Genomic DNA, 13963 nt, shown 5'->3' on the forward strand with positions numbered 1-13963 from the left:
GGTCCGTGGGTGCTGAGTTTCTGTAAGAAGTCTGCAGTGTCGCGACAGAAGCTGGGGGTTCCCTGTACGATGGGTTTTAGGATGCCCTCGACGTATCCAGAGAGGTTCTCACACAGGGTTCCGTTGCCTGCTACGATAGGACATCCGGGTGTGTTGGCTTTGTGTATCTTTGGGAGGCAGTAGAAGTCTCCCACACGGGGAGTACGTGGGATGAGAGCGTGTAGGATGCTTTGAAGGTCTGGATTGAAGGTCTTGATCAGTCTGTTGAGTTGGCGGGTGTGTTCTTTGGTTGGATCTGCGGGTAACTGTCTGTAGTGTTCCTGGTTGTCCAGTTGTCAGTATGCTTCTTTGCAATAGTCCTTTCTGTTCTGTATGACGATGGCTCCTCCTTTGTCTACTGGTTTAATGACGATGTTGCGGTTGGTCTTGAGAGCGTGGATGGCGTTGCGTTGTGCTCGGGTGACATTCTGGACTGTCTTGTGAGTGCGGCTGATGAATCTCCCAGTCGGGGAACACTTCAGCAGTAAAGGACATTCAGCCTCTGATCTTCGGGTAAGCATTCTCCAAGGCGGCCTTCGAGACACATGACAACGCAAAATCGTAGAGCAGAAACTGATAGCCAAGTTCCGCACTCATGAGGACGGCCTCAACCGGGATCCTGGGTTCATGTCACGCTACATGTAACCCCACCTGACGTAGGGTCATCCAGACTCGAGTCATCGTTGGCTTGTTCTCGCTACACAGATGCGGCCGGACCTGCTGTGATTTCCAGCAAAAAAATGTTTTTTTGTCTGTTTTTTGTTTTTCATACAGACCCCAGCATCTGCAACATTTGACCCCTTGTGACCCCACCTCATTGTTCTTTGATGTAATGTTTTCCTGACTGACCTGTTTGGACACCATTCACACCTTTGATTGCTGTGATTATCTCTCTGCCGAGGTGTGATAAATGGCAGTTAGAAAGATTACCTGTAATCATCTGGCATTATTCTCTGACTATATAAGCTGTGTCTTTATGCATCTCTCCACTTCACCTGATGAAGGAGCAGCGCTCCGAAAGCTTGTGATTTCAAATAAAACTGTTGGACTATAACCTGGTGTTGTGTGACTTCTTACATTTGTCCACCCCAGTCCAACACCGGCATCTCCACACCATGGCCCTTATCCTTAGACTATGACCCTTGGTTCTGGACTCCCCGGCCATCGGAAACATCCTTCCTGCATCTAGTCTGTCCAGGCCTGACAGAATTTTATAGGTTTCGATGAGATCCCCTCTCAATCTTCTAAACTCCAGTGAGTATAAGCCCAATCGACACAATCTCTCCTCATACGTCATTCCTGCCATCCCAGGTATTAGCCTGGTGAATCTTCGTTGCACTCCTTCCATGGCAAGAACGTCCTTCCTCAGATAAGGTGACCAAAACTGCACACAATACTCAAGGTGCAGTCTCACCAAGGCCCTGTAAAACTGCAGCAAGACATCCTTGTTCCTGTACTCGAACCCTCTTGCTACGAAGGCCAACATACCATTTGCCTTCTTAACCGCCTGCTGCACCTGCATGCTTACCTTCAGCGACTGGTGCATAAGAACACCCAGGTCTCTTTGCACTTCCCCTTCTCCCAATCTATTGCCATTCAAATAATAATCTGCCTTCCTGTTTTTGCCACCAAAGTGGATAACCTCACATTTATCCACATTATAGTGCATTTGCCATGTTTCTGCCCAATCACCCAACCTGTCCAAATCGTACTGGAGTTTCACGACATCCTCCTCACAGCATACCCTCCCACCCAACTTTGTGTCGTCTGCAAATTTGGAGATATTACATCCAATTCCCTCGTCCAGATCATTAATATATATTGTGAACAGCTGGGGTCCTAGGACTGATCCTTGCGGTACCCCACTAGTCACTGCCTGCCACTTGGAAAATGACCCGTTTATTCCAACTCTTTGCTTTCTATCCGCCAACCAGTTCTCTATCCAAGTCAATACCTTGCCCCCAATCCCATGTGCCTTAATTTTGCACGCTAATCTCTTATGCGGGACCTTATCGAAAGCCTTCTGAAAGTTCAAATACACCACATCCACTGGTTCTCCCTTATCTATTTTACCAGTTACATCCTCATAAAAATTCCAGTAGATTAGTCAAGCACGATTTACCTTTTGTAAATCCATGTTGACTTTGTCTGATCCTGTCACTGCTTTCCAAGTGCTCTGCTATTACATCTTTTATAATGGACTCTAGCATTTTCCCCACTACCAATGTCAGGCTTACCGGTCTATATTTCCCTGCTTTTTCTCTACCACCTTTTTTGAATAGTGGGGTAACATTAGCTATCCTCCAATCCATGGGTACTGTTCCAGAGTCTATTGAGTTCTGGAAGATGACCAGCAATGCATCTACTATTTCTAGGGCCACTTCCTTAAGTACCCTAGGATGTAGATTATCAGGCCCTGGGATTTATCGGGCTTCAGTCCCATCAATTTTCCTAACACGATTTCCCTACAAATACTGATTTCTTTCAGTTCCACCCTTTCATCAGACCCTATGTTCCCCGGCATCTCTGGGAGGTTATTTGTGTCCTCCTTTGTGAAGACAGAACCAAAATATGTATTTAGTTGGTCTGCCATTTCTTTGTTCCCCATTATAAATTCCCCTGATTCTGACTGCAAGGGACCTACGCTTGACTTCACCAATCTTTTTCGCTTCACATATCTATAAAAGCTTTTACAGTCAGTTTTTATGTTCCCTGCAAGCTTACTCTCATATTCTATTTTCCCCTTCTTAATTAATCCCTTTGTCCTCCTTTGTTGAATCCTAAACTGCTCCCAATCCTCAGGATTATTGCTTTTTCTGGCCAATTTATATGTCCTCTCCTTAGATCTTATGCTATTCCTAATTTCCCTTGTTAGCCACGGTTGAGTCACCTTTTTTGTTTTATTTTTATGCCAAACTGGGATGAACAAATTCTGTAGTTCATCCATTCGGTCTTTGAATGTTTTCCATTGCCTATCCACCGTCAACCCTTTGAGTGACATTCCCCAATCAATCCTACCCAACTCGCGCCTCAGACCATCGTAGTTTCCTTTATTTAAATTTAGGTCCCTGGTCTCTGAGTCAACTACTTCATTCTCCATCTTAATGAAGAATTCGATCATATTATGATCGCTCCGACCCAAGGGGCCTCGTACAACAAGATTGCTAATTAATCCTTTCTCGTTACATAATACCCAGTCTAAGATGGCCTGATCTCTGGTTGGTTCCTCTACATATTGGTCCAGGAAACCATCCCGTAAACACTCCAGGAATTCCTCCTCCACAGTATTGTTACTAATTTGGTTAGCCCAATCTATATGTAGACTAGCAGGGGAGCCCCGCATTGCAGGGCAATTTTGGGGCTGGTGGATGTGTGGGCCGGGAGCCTGGGACTGGATTTGGGTTGTCGGCAGTTTCCAGGGCTTTTTTGGGCCTGGTGGATGTGTGGGCCGGGAGCCTGGGACTGGATTTGGGCTGTCGGCAGTTGGAGAAGCCTAGGCCCGTTTTGCACTGTTGTTTAACCTAAACATTTCTAGCTTTTAATACCTTCAAAGATGAAAGTTAAAGTACTTATAAAACATTTTTGGTAAATCTTAGTTTTTTTTAAAAAGAAACTGAGCTGGATTACCAAAGTTTTTAGGTGCCCTGGCTGCTGTATAATGGCTGACAGATCCTTGAGATGAAAACGATTAGTCCCGCCCACACACACACCGATTGGTCAACCATCAGGTGACTGAACTGTAGGATTGGTCAATCATGACGGCACAGGATTGGTCAACCTTGACCTCAGTCAATGCTAATGAGTGGATAATGAGTGGAATTTTGAAGGTTCTTTGTATAATGTGCGAACAATTTTTGTCCGACCAAAAAGTAAATATGCCTACAAGAGTCCCCTAATGATGAGCTTTCTTTTGATATAACACATGTGTAGGTACGCTCTATAACTTTTGATTGTATAGCCGGACAGACAGACAGAGAGACAGAGAGACAGAGAGACAGAGAGACATACTCTTATATATATATAGATTAAAGTCACCCATGATGACTGCTGTGCCCTTATTGCACGCTTCTTTAATTTCCCTTTTAATGCCATCCCCAACCTCCGCCTTACTGTTTGGAGGTCTATATACCACTCCCACTAACGTTTTTTGCCCCTTAGTATTTCTCAATTCTACCCATACAGATTCCACATCATCAGAGCTAATATCCTTCCTTACAATTGTGTTAATCCCTTCTTTAACCAGTAATGCTACCCCACCTCCCTTTCCTTTTTGCCTATCTTTCCTGAATATCCAATACCCCTGGATGTTGAGTTCCCAGCCTTGGTCATCCTTGAGCCACGTTTCCGTAATCCCAACCAAATCATATTCGTTTACCTCTATTTGCGCAGCCAATTCATCCACCTTATTACGAATGCCCCTCGCATTAAGACACAAAGCCTTCAGACTTGTTTTTTAATGCTCTTAGACCTATTAGAATTATTATTTACTGTGGCCACGTTTGATTTAAACCGTTGATTTCTCTGACTTCCACTTTTGTTTTTCTCCTTCCTATCTTTTGCTTTATAATTTAGAAACACAACATATGGCAGTGGCTTAGTAAATTGGAACAAAGAAAAAAGTTGATTCGGTGAATTGATACATACTCAAATGCCATCGGCCAGTGCATCAAATACAAATCTAGGTAGTCCAGCTGTAGGTCCTCCAGTGTCTTACGGCACGCTGGTTCCACATCATCTGGGTGATGCTTGGTGTTCCAAAGTTTGGATGTAATGAAAATATCCTTCCGTTTGATAGACTACAGAAGGACAATGAGATTAAAGAAAGTGGTTAGGATCTGGAATGCACTGCCTGAAAGGCTAGTGGAGGCAGATTCAATTGTGGCTTTCAAAAAGGAATTGGATAAGTACCTGAAGGAAAAAAATTTGCAGGGCTACGGGGAAAGAGCGGGGAGTGGGACGAGCTGAAGTGCTCTTGCAGAGAGCCGGCATGGGCTCGACGGGCTGATTGGCCTCCTTCTGTGCTGTAACCATTCTATGATTCTATGACCAACCTTATACGGTTTCTTTGCTCTTTTATGATACATCCTCCCAACACCATGGAGTAAAATCAGGCATGGATCCACATTCTGGGGAAACTTGACTAATGATGCCCTGATCATCATTTTGATTGGAAACACGCGATCAAAATGACATTGGGCCATGTCGGCACAGGGGGTAAACATACTTCATGCACAGTGGAGCAGCAGTTTGATTTGGCCACTATTCTACCATGTGCAAGGCCTGAGGATATGGCTCAGTGGGATTAGAATTTGTCATTGAGGAAGAAAGACACTACAAGATAGGTCATTTTTCTTCTTCACACAGCATCCTCCAGATACTGTTGAAATTAACTCAGTAGTAGTCAAGAAGAGGAGAGCGGGAATGATGGGGGTGGGGGGAGAAAGAGACTCGGCCATCAGAACAGATTGGACAAAGCGGTATCATTGACAGCCACTAAATTGACTAATATTTAACAAGGAGTACTCCATGTAGTGGCTTTATAGATATTTTGAAATCAATACCTGCTTCAGGTCCAAAGTGCAGCTGTGGAAAGGATACAATTGCCCAATCTATTTAAATCCCTCTATATTTTGTTCACTTGTTCCCTGTAATTTGTAGACCCCCTTTTATGGCATTATCAGAAAAAAATACACAGCTTTGTTTTTGTCCCCACTTCTAAATAATCTATTACATTATAAACAGCAACTTTACGACACAGAAGGGCTCGGACCAAAACCATCCATAACACTTGAGGAAAATAAAGGGATCCTTGGTACTGGGACGTGCTTAACAGACCGAATCAATTGGGTGTTAGTTGATCCTGTTGTTATGGCACTGGTCAACACTGAAGAGTGGAAACTGAGGCTTCGACCAGTACCGAAGTCTCATGCAATGATTCACATTAGGAATGTGGGGATGGGCTGAAGTTCATCCCATTCTGAACAGGATATAGGCCACTATGTTAGTCCAGAGCACAGAGGCAACGGTGTTGATTTGCATCAAAGTGAATTTCCACTGGCACTGTGTGGCAATACCTGTGTGGTGTGGGCCCAGCCGGTGCCCAAATTACCAATGTCTGGCACTGGGAGTGGAGATTTTTTTCTTTTCTGGGCTAACAGCTATGGATGTGTACGTCATTTGGTTCCAGCTCATACCAAGGAGCTGGTGGCACCCTTTTTGAATAAGGTGAGGCCAAACTACATTTGTTTCATTTTCTTTTGTGTTCTTTCCTCCCCTGTATTAAAAGGACATATGCTGTGGAGGATCCTTATGAGTGCATGCAAGATTCTTAGGCAAATCTGGTATCTCGCATCATGTTTAAAGGAAAGGCAGCATAGGCAGTTATTGTATTCATTGCAATACTAAAGGTGCAGCACCTTTTTACAACAGAGCTTAAAATCTTTTGTATTGCTAGAGGCAGATATCATGTGGGCAGAGGAAACGCTTCAAGGACACCCTCAAAGCCTCCTTGAAAAAGTGCAACATCCCCACCGACACCTGGGAATCCCTGGCTCAAGACTGCACAAAATGGAGGAGAAGCATCCAGGAAGGTGCCGAACACCTCGAGTCTCTTCGCCGGGAGCAAGCAGAAGCCAAGCGCAAACAGTGGAAGGAGCGCAGGTCAACCCAAGCACCCCACCCACCCCTCCCTTCAACCATCATCTGCCCCACCTGTGACAGAGACTGTAGGTCCCGCATTGGACTCATCAGTCACCTGAGAACTCATTTTAAGTGTGGAAGCAAGTCATCCTCGGTTCCGAGGGACTGCCTAAGAGAGAGAGTAGGTACCCCATGTGTTCAATGATGTGGGCAGTGAGCCATACTGTGCACTGGTTGGGTGTTGACCGGTGCATTGATGAACTGATTTGTGCATTGCGAGAGTAATTCCCAATGCATTGGACAGTACCTCGTAAGCCTGAAGGGCATTGAAAAATATATTAACAATAAGAAGAATCAAAGGAATAATTGCAGAAAGCAAATAATTTTCGAAGTGCAATGCAAGGAGTGGGAGAATGTTGGTCCAACCTGGGGAAAATGAACTGTCACTCCAACGTGCACTCAGCACTTTTAAACTGCAGGGCAATACGAGTACCATGAGAGCTGACGCTGACCAACGTCACTGCATACCAAAGTCAAAATAGTCATGGGCACATTGCTTGCCATATGGTTTCTCTAGAAAGTAGATCCAGACCTGGCTTACAGCAGCAGTCTAGCAGTGTATGAAGCATGCTGTCTGAAGGATACAGTTACACTATGTACTAATCACTCTGAAGTACCAGATATCTTTTCCGTACTGTAGGGAGATATTTTCTCCTAGCAATATCTACAATGAGTACATTCAAAATAAATATTAAAATACAGAGGAACTGTGAACAAAGTGGTGAAACCTGCCTTTTAACAACAGTCTCTAACACAGACTTGAAGTGGCCACTTTAAAAAGGTGGCCTTCGAATTCAGGTTCAAATTTCAGACTGATGTCAGACGGTGCTATAGACAGGGTCTTATCCTCCTCTGTGTTTAAATCATTTTTATTTTCTCCTCTCTAACCCTGGTCTTTAAGTTTCTCCTTGCTGATAGGGCAGGCAGGTTGCATGGTTGTTTTCCAGTACCTAAGGCCACTAGGAAGTACACACAAATATCCAAGCTCCTGCTTCGTTTCGCAGAAGTACCTAATCTCTGGTTAGTGCTCTCCCCAATAACAAACTGAAGATTGGAAACTCATCAGGTAGAAATTGTATGTGTATTTGTGAACCTGTACTTTCTTCTTCTTAGGCAGTCCCTTGGAACCGAGGATGACTTGCTTCCACATTAAAAATGAGTTCGCAGATGACTGATGAGTCCAATGCGGGACCTACTGTCTCTGTCACAGGTGGGGCAGACGGTGGTTGAAGGGGCGGGTGGGTGGGGTGCTTGGGTTGACGTGTGCTCCTTGCGCTGCCTGCGCTTGGCTTCCGCTTGCTCCCGGCAAAGGGACTCGAGGTGTTCGGCGCCTTCCCGGATGCTTCTCCTCCACTTTGTGTGGTCTTGGGCCAGGGATTCCCAGGTGCCAGTGGGGGTGTTACACTTTTTCAAGAAGGCTTTGAGGGTGTCCTTGAAGTGTTTCCTCTGCCCGCCTGGGGCTCTCTTGCCGTGTCGGAGTTCCGAGTAGAGTGCTTGTTTTGGGAGTCTTGTATTGGGCATGCGGACAATGTGACCCGTTCATCAGAGCTGATTGACCGTGGTCAAAGCTTCGATGCTGGGGATGTTGGCCTGAGCAAGAACACTGAGGTTGGTGCACCTATCCTGCCAATGGATTTGCAGGATCTTGCGGAGGCAGCGTTAGTGGTACCTCTCCAGTGCTTTGAGGTGCCTGCTGTACATTGTCAATGTCTCTGAGGCATACAGCAGGGCGGGTATCACTGCTGCTCTGTAGGCCATGAGCTTAGTGCCGGGTTTGAGGTCCTGGTCTTCAAACACTCTTTTCCTCAGGCGACCGAGGGCTGCGCTGGCACACTGAAGGCAGTGTTGGACTTCGTCGTCGATGTCTGCCCTTGTTGACAGTAGGCTCCCGCGGTATGGAAAGTGGTCCACGTTGTCCAAGGCCTTGTCGTGGATTTTGATAATCGGGGGGCAGTGCTGTGTGGCAGGGGCAGGTTGGTAGAGGGCCTTTGTCTTACGGATGTTTATTGTAAGGCCCATGCTCTCATACGCTTCGGTGAAGGTGTGGACGATGGTTTGGAGTTCGACCACCGAGTGAGCGCAGACGCAAGCGTCGTCTGCATATTGTAATTCGACGACAGAGGATAAGACGACCTTGGATCTGGACTGGAGGCAACGGAGGTTGAACAGTTTCCCGTTTGTTCTGTAAATTAGCTCCACTCCAGCGGGGAGCTTACTGAGGGTGAGATGGAGCATTGCAGCAAGGAAGATCGAGAAGAGCGTTGATGCGATGACACAGCCTTGCTTGACCCCGGTTCATACGTGAATTGGGTCTGTGGTGGAACCATTGGTCAGGATCACGGCTTGCATGTCGTCGTGAAGCAGGCGGAGGATGGTGACAAATTTTTGAGGGCAGCCGAATTTGAGGAGGACACTCCATAATTCCTCACGGTTGACGGTGTCGAAGGCCTTTGTGGGATCAAAGAAGGCCTTGTACAGCGGTTGGTGCTGTTCCCTGCATTTCTCCGCTTTACCGCTCTGTGGCATAGCACGTTAGACCAACAGGTCAATGCACAACTGTGCCACCCAAGACATCTTTGTGGTTTCACTGTACAGACTCTTTCAAATAATTGGTCCTAAGAATTACATTTTAAAAAGGAAAGGTAAAAGGTAACTACTGAAATATTTTCAAAAACTTGCATTCCTCCTTCTCATCTTCCTCATTGTAGCAGGTGTGAACTGGAATCTTTACGAGAAGTCTGTGCTGTGCTGAATGCCTAAAGGTGATAACAATAAAGGATCATAGCAGTAGAAGCAACCTGTTAGCAAGGTTGAAATGGGAAAAGCATAATTTTTAAAAGCACCCAGCAGCCAAGTAAAAGCTAAAACAAAATCTTCGATCTTGAAGTCCACTTCTGCCTCTAGGCAACCAGCAGGCAAACCTGGCTGCTTCTTATACCAGTGTCCATTTAGAGAGATGGGCCACAGGCGGCAAGGGAAGGAGATATAACGTTAGCCACGAAAGAGCTGTTTAAGTAAAACTTATATGCAGTGGCCTGTATTTCAGTGGCAGTTGACTACAATCAACATTGCATTTGAAAGATTTTCATGGGAAGGATTCAGTGCTCGGCCTCCCTGATCCTATTTCCGCTTCTGGCTGTTGACAATCTGCCCGAAAATGGCCATAAACCATGAGGGAAATCTAAGCTGGAGGGTCAGTAAGCTATTTGATCGTGGACACCATTGCAGCCAAGGCCAATTCTGTCCTCAGCCAATATCCAGCAGGAGCAGATGATTGGAGTGAAAACCCTGGCTGAATTTCCCCTTCCCCAATTGCACTGAGGCCAAATAAAGCATTTTGACTGCCACTGATGCTAAATCAGCAAAGGTCCAAAACTGCATTGGTAGGTATGGCTCAGTACCACACCAGGTAGTGCATTTACTCACTAAAACAAATGTGCTGTAGTAGCGAATATTGTTTGTATAGTGCATAGCATGTGGGGAGTGCCCGGTACAATACACAGAAGAAAAATTACCTTTCGATCCTATGTTTAATATTTATAGGACATGTGGCAGGTAGGTCGTAAAGATGTGACAAATAATGAGTAATTTGCATGATTAATGATGAAAAAAAATCATGAATATTTCTAGTATTCAGTGGTATATTACTGAATACACTTAATATGGAGTATTCATCAGGAAATAGTTGAGGCTTGTAATAAGGGAACAGCTATAATTATGGGGGATTTTAATTATCATATTAACTGGACAAATCAAATTGGGCAGAGCAGCCTTGAGGATGAGTTCATTGAGTGTATTAGGGATGGGTTTCTTGAGCAGTATGTAACTGAACCGACCAGGGGGCAAGCAACCTTAGATTTGGTCCTGTGTAATGAGACAGGATTAATTAAAAATGTCCTAGTAAAGGATCCCCTTGAAATGAGTGACCATAACATGGTTGAATTCCATATTCAATTAGAGGGTGAGAAGGTTGGATCTCAAACAAGCGTGCTGAGCTTGAATAAAGGAGACTATGAAGGTATGAGAGAGGAATTGATTAGAGTGGACTGGGAAAATGGATTAAAGGGTAAGATGGTACATGATCAGTGGTGTACATTTAAGGAGTTATTTTACAACTTCCAAAAAATATATATTCCACTGAGGAAAAAAGGGTGTAAAAGTAAAGATAGCCATCCGTGGCTAAGTAAAGTAATTAAGGATAGTATCCGACTAAAAACAAGGGCATATAAGGTAGCCAAATCTAGTGGGAGGATAGAAGATTGGGAAGTCTTTAAAAGAAAGCAAAAAATAACTAAAAGATTGATTAAGAAAGGGAAGATAGATTATGAAAGTAAATTAGCAAAAAATATAAAAACAGACAGCAAAAGTTTCTATAATTATATAAAAAGAAAAAGGGTGGCTAAAGTAAATGTTGGTCCCTTAGAGGATGAGACCGGGAAATTAATGGTGGGAAACATGGAGATGGCAAAAACGCTGAACAATTATTTTGTATCAGTCTTTACGGTAGAGGACACTAAGAATATCCCAACACTGGACAAACAGGGGGCTCTAGGGGGGGGAGGAGCTAAATACGATTAAAATCACTAAGGAAGTGGTACTTGGTAAAATAATGGGACTCAAGGCGGATAAATCCCCTGGACCTGATGGCTTGCATCCTAGGGTCTTGAGGGAAGTGGCGGTAGGGATTGTGGATGCATTGGTAATAATTTTCCAAAACTCACTGGACTCAGCAAAGGTCCCGGCAGATTGGAAAACTGCTAATGTAACACCCTTATTTAAAAAGGGTAGTAGGCAGAAGGCTGGAAACTATAGACCTGTTAGCCTAACATCTGTGGTTGGTAAAATGTTAGAGTCCATTATTAAGGAGACAGTAACGGGACATTTGGATAAACATAATTTAATAGGACAAACTCAGCATGGTTTCATGAAGGGGAAGTCATGTTTGACAAATTTGCTTGAGTTTTTTGAGGAAGTAACATACAGGGTGGATAAAGGGGAACCAGTGGACGTAGTGTATTTAGACTTCCAAAAGGCATTTGACAAGGTGCCACACAAAAGATTATTGCTCAAGATAAAAAATCACAGGATTGGGGGTAATATTCTGGTGTGGGTGGAGGATTGGCTCTCTAACAGAAAGCAGAGAGTTGGGATAAATGGTTCGTTCTCAGACTGGCAACCAGTAACTAGTGGTGTTCCGCAGGGGTCAGTGCTGGGTCCCCAACTCTTTACAATCTATATTAACGATTTGGAGGAGGGGACCGAGTGTAACATATCAAAGTTTGCAGGTGATACAAAGATGGGAGGGAAAGTAGTGAGTGAGGAGAACATAAAAAACCTGCAAAGGGACATAGACAGGCTAAGTAAGTGGGCAGAGATTTGGCAGATGGAATACAATACTGGGAAGTGTGAGGTTATGCACTTTGGCAGGAAAAATCATAGAGCAAGTTATTATCTTAATGGCAAGAAACTGGAAAGTACTGTAGTACAAAGGGATCTGGGGGTCCTGGTGCACGAAACTTAAAAAGTTAGTATGCAGGTGCAGCAAGTGATCAAGAAGGCCAATGGAATGTTGGCTTTTATTGCTAGGGGGATAGAATATAAAAACAGGGAGGTATTGCTGCAGTTGTACAAGGCATTGGTGAGACCGCACCTGGAATACTGCATACAATTTTGGTGTCCATACTTAAGAAAAGACATACTTGCTCTCGAGTCAGTACAAAGAAGGTTCACTCGGTTAATCCCGGGGATGAGGGGGTGGTCATATGAGGAGAGGTTGAGTAGATTGGGACTCTACTCATTGGAGTTCAGAAGAATGAGAGGCGATCTTATTGAAACATATAAGATTGTGAAGGGGCTTGATCGGGTGGATGCGGTGAGGATGTTCCCAATGATGGGTGAAACTAGAACTAGGGGGCATAATCTTAGAATAAGGGGCTGCAATTTCAAAACTGAGATGAGGAGAAACTTCTTCACTCAGAGGGTGGTAGGTTTGTGGAATTTGCTGCCCCAGAAAGCTGTGGAAGCTACATCATTAAATACATTTAAAACAGAAATAGATAGTTTCCTAGAAGTAAAGGGAATTAAGGGTTACGGGGAGCGGGCAGGAAATTGGACATGAGTCTAGGTTCGGAATGGTCATGGCCCTGTGGGTAGTGGAGGGGCCGTGTAGCCTGGTTCTGCTCCTACTGTGTTCTAATTCTGTGTTAGATTTCAGGAGATGGTTTTATTCCTGTTCCTGGCTGGGGTGGAGATCGCCTTTACAGAAGGTAAGTACTGTAGAAAATAGAGTGATCTCCTGGACGAGTTTCGATCGCCTAGATGGGTCGGAGAGGAATTTCCCAGATTTTTTTCTCCCAAATTGGCCATTGGGTCTTTTATCTGGTTTTTCGCCTCTCCCGGGAGATCACATGGGCTCGGGTGGATGGAGAGTGATAGAAGATTTGAGGTTAGGATCAGATCAGCCATGATCTTATTGAATGGTGGAGCAGGCTCGAGGGGCCGATTGGCCTACTCCTGCTCCTATTTCTCATGTTCTTATGTTCTTATGTTCTTATTACCATTGATTACTAATATGTCATAAAGTAAATACATTTTAGCACGAACGCTTCCTTCTGCAGATAGCAATGTGGCATACCCAGTGATCTGGTCAGATGCATCCAGTTACTGTAGATACCAGGTGAACAAGATCCATCGTCAAGGGTCACTTCTACAGTATAAAACACACTTTATTCTTAACTATTGTCAAAACAGCCCAATTAATCCCACCTTGATATCTCTTACAAAAGACTACAAACAGTGCAACATCCTTACTTTACTGGCTTGTATTTTTTCATGGAGAGCTTCTCCAATTTCATGTTCATTGCTGTAGCCGTAAGCACAGTCTATATGCTGGTATCCTATTTCAAGGGCATAACAGACTGCTGATTTCACCTGCAGAAAGTAAAGTAACAGTAGAAAATGTTTGTAGGGTACAATATCTATACTTACAGATAGATCTGATACCAGTTTCATAGAAACAATAAAATATTTAGGCTGCACGGTGCAATGAGTTAGGACACCTCTGGGAACAAGGCTTGAATCCAACTCACACCGATGGGAAGAAGTTCTTCTCTGTTAACTAAAGGGATTCCAAATGAAGGGGCTGTCTTATGAGGAAAGGTTGAACAGGTTGGGCCTATACTCATTGCTGTTTAGAAGAATGAGAGGTGATCTTATTGAAACATAT

The 13963-nt window shown here is 44.3% G+C and overlaps 1 protein-coding gene across 2 annotated transcripts in view; it reads right to left on the reverse strand.

Annotated features, from left to right (window-relative positions):
• The window catches only part of akr1a1a (aldo-keto reductase family 1, member A1a (aldehyde reductase)), a 58100-nt gene that overhangs the window by 34430 nt on the left and 9707 nt on the right, over positions 1-13963 (reverse strand). For both annotated transcript variants that reach the window (XM_085973093.1, XM_085973101.1), the window contains exons 3-4: positions 13549-13668; positions 4684-4835 (exon numbers count right to left, since the gene is read on the reverse strand). In XM_085973093.1, the coding sequence (XP_085829219.1) occupies positions 4684-4835; positions 13549-13668 (272 nt within the window). The remainder of the gene's footprint in view (positions 1-4683; positions 4836-13548; positions 13669-13963) is intronic.

This window comes from Somniosus microcephalus, chromosome 2, assembly GCF_052327205.1.
Source record: "Somniosus microcephalus isolate GS21.2 chromosome 2, FLI_Smic_1.0, whole genome shotgun sequence".
NCBI lineage: Eukaryota > Metazoa > Chordata > Chondrichthyes > Squaliformes > Somniosidae > Somniosus > Somniosus microcephalus.